Source organism: Parasteatoda tepidariorum, chromosome 10 (genome assembly GCF_043381705.1).
Source record: "Parasteatoda tepidariorum isolate YZ-2023 chromosome 10, CAS_Ptep_4.0, whole genome shotgun sequence".
Taxonomy (NCBI): Eukaryota; Metazoa; Arthropoda; class Arachnida; order Araneae; family Theridiidae; genus Parasteatoda; species Parasteatoda tepidariorum.
In genome coordinates this window covers 71,530,812-71,539,910 of record NC_092213.1, presented here as the reverse complement: position 1 = coordinate 71,539,910, position 9,099 = coordinate 71,530,812, and the positions used below count along the sequence as shown (strand labels likewise).

Sequence of the window (9,099 nt, the reverse complement as noted above, 5' to 3'; positions counted from 1 at the left end):
TTATTTATTTATTTATTTTTTTTTGAAAAATGATTTCAATTTATTTGAAACTTTATTTTTTTAAGGTACTGTCTATTCTCAATGTACTGAAATAAAAGCTCAGAGTGGAATACTTTCTCATTCCTTCTACTACTTTAGATACAGTACGCGCCAGCAGTGTTGGACAGTCCCTGTACCAGAAAACAGATTCATTAAACTAGACCAATTCAGTTGGTCCATGTACTCACAGGTATCTTAATTTTTTACGAATGTCTTTCAACAATTTTTTTCACCAAAAATGTTTCCGATTGAATTTTACTAACCCTTTGAAGCAGAAATTTATTGAACATATTTTTTTAAACTTTTTCCATGAATCGCGGCTGTTTTTCTCTGCGTTAAAGATAAAATCTTCTAAGCACGATTCACTTTCAAACAATAATTTTTCAAATTAAATTTATTTGCAGTTATTTAGATCTAAGAGACTATCTGTCCTTACTATGGGAGCAACAGTTGGCCAACCTAATACGTACCCCTGAAAGAGGGGCCAACAAATCTATCCTAATAGGCCTGAATTGACAAATGCCAATCCATGTGGGCATTAGATATATTAAAAAAAAAAGATCTGAGAGAAAAAGCTTTCCACCATTTAAATTTCTTCAATTTTCAATATCAATTATTGATAAATTTTTGAATATGAATGAGAAGAAAAAAAAACAATTTTTTTAGGATTTTATATTTTAGTACAAAACTAATTCCGATAATCAAATAATTTTTTTGGTAACTGTTTGACTTCTATTTATAATTATACATACCAAAATACATTTTTGCTTAAAATTAGAGCGGCTGAAAAAAATACAATAAAGAGGGCACCAGTGTCCCATCTGCGTCAAAGGGTTAAATGTAACATTGCAATTTCTTAATTTTTTTTTTTTTTTTACATTTTCATAAACAGAGTTGTAGTTACGCCTACCTCAAAATCCATGTAAATGATACAAATGAAACCTATACATTCTGTGGCACCGATTCCTACTCGAAACTGAATCCCATTACCGCATTGACTGATGTTCAGATTGAGTTCTATTTCCAAGAATATAATGGAAATAGCAGGAGCCCAAGCTTCAGATTACAATATGATATAAGTAAGTATATAAAACAATAACAGGGATGTAATGTACGTCTAAAACTGCAAAGATTGTGATTAAAAAATATATCAAAACCTTTTAAAAGAGATAAAAATTTACATTTTTTCTTGTATATTACTTCCGCTTTACGCACGAGATTTAAGAACCAACCTAAGTGCGTTTATTTCGCTTTTAATTTAAAAAAGATTTTTAAAAAGTTTCTTTCATTCGTCCGTTGTAGCATCAACTCCTACATCAAGAAGCCTCCACACGGTCTTTTATAAGTAGTCCGCGCAGCAGTTGTGCGCATTAACCCAAAACCTTTTATAAAAGTAATTGAGAGAAATTTATCTGATATATTTGAGAATTTAATCTGTAGTGGTTGACAAGTGAATAAGACAAACCAGTAATATTCATATATAAAAAAAATTTTTAGTCATACATTTACTACCACTTTCTTATTTTAACTAAATTCTGTATTAATTGACTCGTTCAAAATTGGTAAATCGGTAAGTGGATATCCTTCACAGTGGTCTGATCGGACTACCCATGAAAAAACCGTGTGGAGGCTTTCAGTTGTAGGAGGCTAACCCATTCATTTTAAAGAGGCTTAGGATATCAGTATTTGAATTATTTAAATGTAGAGATGGGCAACAAACCTTTAAATGAAATTTACAAACAAAGATGAGAACTGCTCCGGATTCAACAAAACGTTTTGAAAATTGGTAGAGAACTACGAACTAAAATTTGCACATTTTCGGATAATTTGCCAATTTTCTTAAGAGGCTCGACACAATTTTATTGATACAAAGTAACGCCTCACATCAACTTTTGAATTATTTCAAAGTAGTGGGGAGTAAAAAGACTCATACATTAAGAGACCACTCTAAAATATTTATCTGCAGTGCGGATCTCTGTATTAACCCAAGAATCAGCATAAATTTTTTTACTACCAGAAAACTATCTCAACAAAGCGGAGAAAGTTGGCATTTTTGATAAAATTGGATGCAGTAGGGGAGAGAGGGGTCAATTGTAACAGGGTACGATTGTAACAGAGCAAACATTTCGAGTGCCGGGTTCTAGATTTGGTTCCTAGGTGGCGCACAAGGTGTATTTAATAAATCTACATGCACACCCCTGCTGGCAACCATTTTTATGTACTTTTGAAAGAGTTACATCACAAAAGATATTTTTACACTACGTAAGTACTTTTTTGGTAATAGAATATTATATTGTAACAAAGTAATTTTGCTTAAACAAAAAAAAATTATTAACCGAATATGTAAGTGGACACCTTAATTAACATTTCAATAATAAAAAATTGATTTTGTTAATTAACTAGCATTGTTTTTAATAAATGAAGCTGAAATGGCGTCTTGGGGACGATTGTAACAGCTGAAAATAAATAATCTTACGTTTACAAACCATTACTTAACTCTTTTAAGAACCACCAATAGTTTCCTATATCATTTATATAATGTTGCATGTGCATTATTTTATTTGTCACATTTCACAGCATAAATTAAAATTTTTAACCCCTTAAAGTTAAAAGTTTAACCCTTTAGGTCTCTGCTCATTATTATTTTTACTCCTAAAATATCACTACTATTTTGATCAATAAAAAAATATATCACAACTATGATAATATGTATAATTAACTATGTTTTAGTTGAATTTATGAACTGTTACAATTGACCCCATAAGTGGGGACAATTGTAACAAGTGTACGACTGTCAAAAATTGTTAATAACTATTATAATAATATTTAAAATAAGGCATTTATTTTTTTTCTAGTAGTGGATAGTCTACTTTACTCGTCTGTCAATTAATACTAATAATATATTGGATTTTTTGTTAGTTAAAAATAGTTAAGTAAAAAATTTTACAATTGACCCCACTCTCCCCTACTGTACTGTGTTAAACATCTGGACACCTGGGCCCACTTGCGGCCCTTTTCCCATACATCTTTAGCTTGAAATTTGCGGTGTTTCGATGAGATGATGGAATGTAAATGATATGAAAGTGTATGCAAGAAATATTTTCAGTTTAAATATAGATAATTTAATTAATTGTGATATTTGCGTCTGAATAAATAAATAGATTAACTAAAAGAAATTAAGTGTCTACCACTACTCACATTTTTTGGCGCATGTGGCAGCCAAACAATATAACTTAAAAGTTCATTCTAGTCCTAGTTTCAAAGTAGAGAATTACAGAAAAACAATATTGAAACCTTTAAAATAGTGCAGTTTAAGAAGAGAATGGGAGAGGCCTATCGGCTCCTTCCACTTTTTCTCATAATCCTAACATCAACGGCGAATACCATAGAGTATTCGAAGTCAACAACATACAGCAGATCCCGATCAAAATCGAACGATTTCGAGGAGGTCTAGGACCTATACAATGTTACAACTGCCAAAATTATGGACATACGCAAAGCCACTGCAATGCACCTGCAAGGTGTGTAAAATGTGCTGGAAACCACAGATCACATGAATGCAACAAAGACAAAACAACAGCTCCAAAATGCTGTAATTGTTACAAAAGCCACACAGCCAACTATACTGGGTGCGAGACCCACGCCAGCAGAAGGAGCCCTCGAGCAACATCCAATTTGACGCCTAAACTTGCTCACCGATTAGTGTCATTAATCAAAGAATTACAGGAATTGCTCAAAAANAATAGATTTTTATCCACCACTATTTCTAAATAATTCGTTAGCTTATACAATTCACCACTTCTTAGTATTAATGTCACGCTATACCTTTTAAAAAGCAAGCAAATATAGTCAAATATTTACAAAATTTACTTTGTAGTTATTTACCGTGTTTTCAATTATTTTGGAGTGTCCGGAGCAGTTGGCATCCCCAGGCCTGTCGGCTTCTTCCGCAATCATTTTAAAGTTTCTTTTAAAGTGGCTTAGGATATCAGTATCTGAATTATTTAAATGTTGTGGTTGGCAACAAGCTTTTAAATGAAATTTACTAACACAGATCAGAACTGCTCCGGATTCAACAAAACGTTTTGAAAATTTGTAGAGAACTACGAAGTAATATATGTAGATTTTCGGATAATTTTGCCAATTTTATTAAGAGGCTCGACACATCTTTATTGTGACAAAGTAACGCCTCGCATCAGCTACTATCTCAACAAAGCGGAGAAAGTTGGCATTCTTGATGAAATTGGATGCAGTCCTGTACTGTATTAAACATCAGGGCACCTGGGGCCACTTGCGGCCTTTTCCCCATTCATCTTTAGCTTGAAATTTGCGGTGTTTCGATGAGGTGATGGAATGTAAATGATATGAAAATGTATGCAAGGAATATTTTCAGTTTAAATATAGATAATTTAATTAATTGTGATATTTGCGTCTGAATAAATAAATAGATTAACTAAACGAAATTAAGTGTCTATCACTACTTACATTTTTTGGCGCATGTGGCAGCCAAACAATATAACTTAAAAGTTCATTCTAAGTCCTAATTTCAAAGTAGACTTTAAAAACTCTCAAAAAATCAAATAGGTCAGGAGAGCAGTGTTGGCTCAGATAGAGCTCTTGCCTCCCAATAAGGTGAGGTTGGTTCGAGTCCTAGCGATAGTTGGTCGATGCGAATTCCACACCCTGCTCGCATCGACAACAGTGCTGACGTAAAATATCCTCAGTGGTAAACGGATCATGGTCCCCTTGCGGTTAGGCTAACTTTTTTAATTTTTACAAATTGAAGCCACCTTTTGTGGCATTAGTTATATCTATATTAAAGATACCCCTTCACATAATTTCCCCTGATCGTCGCTTCCATGAGTTAATCATTTATCGCTTTAATTTTTGCAGGAGACATTGAATGCGTGAAAAAAGGTAGCTTCAAATGTTCGTCACACTCCTGTATACCTAAATCAAAAGTATGTGATGGAATAGAAGATTGTAAGAATGGAATTGATGAAATAGGTTGTGGTAAGTAAATTAAACGGTTTATATATTTCATAATAATTAAATTAGAGAACTTAAAGCAAATCTAAAGCATTGCTAATTTAATAAATTTGAATCAAACGAATTTTGCCCACCTTTACCACTAATTTGAACAGACATATAAAAGGTCAGATAAACAAATAATTTTTATTTTTTGAAAAAATTTAAATAAAAGTTCTATCTATTAAGAAACTTTTGTTAACTGCTACTGGAANGCGGTCAGGCTAACTTTTTTAATTTTTACAAATTGACGCCACCTTATGCGGCATTTTGTTATATCCATACCTAAGATACCCCTTCACATATTTTCTCCTGAACGTGGCTTCCATGAGTTCATTATTTCTCGCTTTAATTTTTGCAGGAGACATTGAATGCGTAAAAAAAGGTAGCTTCAAATGTTCTTCACACTCCTGTATACCTAAATCAAAAGTATGTGATGGAATAGAGGATTGTAAGAATGGAATTGATGAAATAGGTTGTGGTAAGTAAATTAAACGGTTTATATATTTCATTATAATTAAACTAGAGAACTTAAAGCAAATCTAAAGCATTGCTAATTTAATAAATTTGAATTAAACGAATTTTGCCCACCTTTTCACACCACTAATTTGAACAGACATATAAAAGGTCAGATAAACAAATAATTCTTAATTTTTGACAAAATTTAAATAAAAATTTTATTTATTAAGAAACTTTTGTTCACTGCTACTGGAAAAATATTTATCCATTAATCGTAAGCATTTTCTACTTAAAAATATTATACTCATCCACAACAAACAAATGTAAGTGTCCAACAGCATGACGGGAACAATCTATTCAGCATTGTCCGATGGCCGCTTTTTGTTCCTAGTCACCCTGCAGTGGACTGATCATTAAAAGAGATCCCAGTAGATTACAGTAGTATAGCATCACTGGCAGCTCCGCATTCGGCTTGTACCGTGCAAAGTGCTGACGTGAAATACTCAGTAGAAGACGGATCATAGGTTAGAGTCCCCTTGCCGTCAGGCTAACCACAGGAGTTTCTCGTGGTCTTCCTCTTCATGTAACTCCTGGAACGCAAATGCGGGTTAGCTCTATCAAAAAGTCCTCCACGAAATTCTTCCAATACTCGATTCAGGAGTTCTCTTGTCTTCTGGATTGGGTTCAAAATTACAAGACTACGGAGTTGAACATTTGTAGCCGTAAACCCATTAAATAGGGTCGGCTGTTCAACGATGGTTACAAAATAAAATAAAACAGCCCATTGTGAGCCATGATGGCTCTATGGATAGAACTATTGCCTTCCAATGAGGTGAACCGGGTTTGCCAGTGATGGCAAGTCAATACAAATTCCGCATCCGGCTTGCACCAACCACAGTGGTCATAAAATATCCTCAGTGGTAGACGGGTCATGCGTCCCATTGCTGTCAGGCTAATCATGGGAGGATTTACTTTCCATGGTAAGCAACTGTGGATTAGTTCCATAAAAAAAACCTCCACAAAGACAAATTTCTCCCAATGCTTGATCCAGGATTTCCCTCTTGTCACCCTTTGGCTCAAAATTACAAGGCTACGAAGTTGAACATCAGCAGTCGTAAATCCAAGAAATTGGTTTGGCTGTTCAATGACTGTTATAAAATAAAAATAAATAGCCCATAGTGCAGCTCTAGTGCGACGTAAATAAAGTACAAATACCAGCTCCTACTCAATCTGAAACAAATTTATATGAAGCTGTGGTATTCTTCAACCCGCGATTTGGATATAATGCTACTAATACTTGATGAGAATAATTATTTGATTTTCTAAACAAAATGCAGCATTTCTATACCTTACATTTCTATACCCTTCCGTTTTTTTAATTGATATTTTTGCAAGATCTGTCATTTTTGGAGCACTAGCTAATATCAATTCCACATTTCAGATACCGGAATCCTTAGTGTAGTGGGTGTTGACAAAGCGCGGGCTCAAGCAATATCCTGGCTTAAAAGTAAGCGCACCCCTTTTTGGGATTGGCATGAAAACACCCCTAGAGCAGTCACAGCTTTATTTCTCTCTAATGGAGCTTACTTCAATGGCTCAAATCTCGACGAAGAACTAATGGCTAAGCAGTCAGAAGTAAAAATTGCTATAAGTCTGCTTAAGTATGCATTTTTATATTATATCTTCAATGCGTCTTAATCCACTAATCGAAGTTTTCATCTCATATGTTCTTTTTTGAAAAACACACATTTTTTTTCTTCAGTGAAACAAAGTCATTTGTAGATCAAGTAAAACAGCCTGAATTAATCACCAATAAAAGTACTGAGTTGGAAAAGCTATGATTTAGATTTTATAATAAGAACCCCCCTCAGTGTGTAAACCCATAAATTAAGAGATCATTTGTTGTTTAGTCACTGAGAAAGGTTCTTGTTTATAAAACCGAAACAACAGTAGCTCCATTTCAGTACTTTTACTTTATTCCAAGTAGCATAAAGTATACCCTATCCTCTTTTGGGAAATAACTCGTGTCCACCAAAATATATAAATAATTAGAAATGTTTTGCTTAAATGTCATACTTTTACAACATATTTTAGTGTTAAAAAAGTTAATAACATTAGCCGTCTTTGTTAATAAGGTAATTTCCTACCACTTTTTTACAAAAAGATACTTTTTACACTTTATGAACTGTTACTCCTACCAAATGGGAACAGTGATGGATGAAGCAAACCAACTTATTACTTTACGTTTTTCTTTAAAAAATTAGTTTTTTTAAAAGAAAAATATGTAATTAAAATTTTTTTTATACATCTTTAGAAAACATGGGGACTCGTATTTTGTTTGTTTATTGATACACAGACATATGCACTATGCAAGCTTTTGCGATTAAAACCCTTGGCAAATTGAAGAGCGGATAGCACAAATTAGAGAAGGATATCTTATAGATACGACCGGAGCAGCAGCGAGATTCGAACCTGCTACCTCCTCGCTATAAAGCGTTTGGCATATCGGTGTGACCCCTCGGATGGAATGGTCCATATACGGATATTTTGCTTGGATTGTAGATAATAATAAATTCAAATTATTATATCTTTGCGCTGCATCAAAAGTACAGACACAAAGCCTACAGATTTTCAATTAAAATGACCTTCTGAGTTTGAATAGGATCCTTTTTTTCACCTTTTCTGGAGACGCCTACATATACGGAGGAGACCAGTTCTTTTAACTCAAAATACCTGACCAAAAATTAAAAAAAAAAGCACGAGACAAAAGAATCCACAAACTACATCACCAATCAAAATATAAATTAAAAAAAATAAAAAGCACTAACAACATAGTAGCTTCTTCAGGGGGACATTAACATTCAATCAATGAAATAGCAGTTTCTGCAGCTTTATGGCAAAATACCACAATCTTATGTCCTCGACTGTTCCACAAAAAATTAACAAGTTAGATGAAGGTTACATATTGAAACATTGAAAATCGAAGTTGAAGTATGTATATTCAACGGATGAAAAACTCAAGCTTTAGGATCGAAGTCAAATGTCGCAGGTTTGAATATTGAATTTATTCCATAAAACCACCAATTCTGAAACCATAAATAAAAAAAAATTGAAAAACGTAAAACTAAACTAATTGATTGAGTGTATGTATTGGAACTTAATTAAGTTTCAAAGCTAGTCGACCTAACCTTTAGTGCTAGAGTGGCCCAACCACAGCATAAAGCTGAGTATTACTTTATCCTGGTCCTACTAATTAGTGCTGTTGTCGGTGGATTCTGTTGTCTCCTACTGTATTTTCTTCTTTTTTTCGGATATTTGATCAGGTATTTTGTATTAAAGTATTATTTCTTAAATTAAATTACAATTTCTTTAAGTATTTTTCTTCATATTATAAATTTAGTTTAGGTGTTCAATTTATTAATTCAATGAAACTTCCCATTGGGAAACCTTAAAAGTTATAAGATTTGAAAGAAAATAATTAAAAATTAAAGAAATAAAATTAAGGCAACTAAATAAAATTAAAAGACATAAAACCAAACTAACTGATTGAGAGTATCCTGTATATATATATAT

General features: G+C 33.1%; 2 protein-coding genes across 3 annotated transcripts in view; both read left to right on the top strand.

Moving 5' to 3' along the window:
* Positions 1-9,099, top strand: part of LOC107449272 (uncharacterized protein CG3556-like) — a 184,835-nt gene that overhangs the window by 63,779 nt on the left and 111,957 nt on the right. The gene's annotated exons all lie outside the window — the stretch shown is intronic.
* The window catches only part of LOC139426931 (uncharacterized protein CG3556-like), a 42,929-nt gene that overhangs the window by 1,446 nt on the left and 32,384 nt on the right, over positions 1-9,099 (top strand). Inside the window, exons 2-5 of one of the 2 annotated variants that reach the window (XM_071187102.1) lie at positions 66-229; positions 932-1,118; positions 5,429-5,548; positions 6,968-7,187. In XM_071187102.1, the coding sequence (XP_071043203.1) occupies positions 66-229; positions 932-1,118; positions 5,429-5,548; positions 6,968-7,187 (691 nt within the window). Of the gene's footprint in view, positions 1-65; positions 230-931; positions 1,119-4,932; positions 5,053-5,428; positions 5,549-6,967; positions 7,188-9,099 lie in introns of both variants that reach the window. The other variant, XM_071187103.1, reaches the window with a different exon arrangement.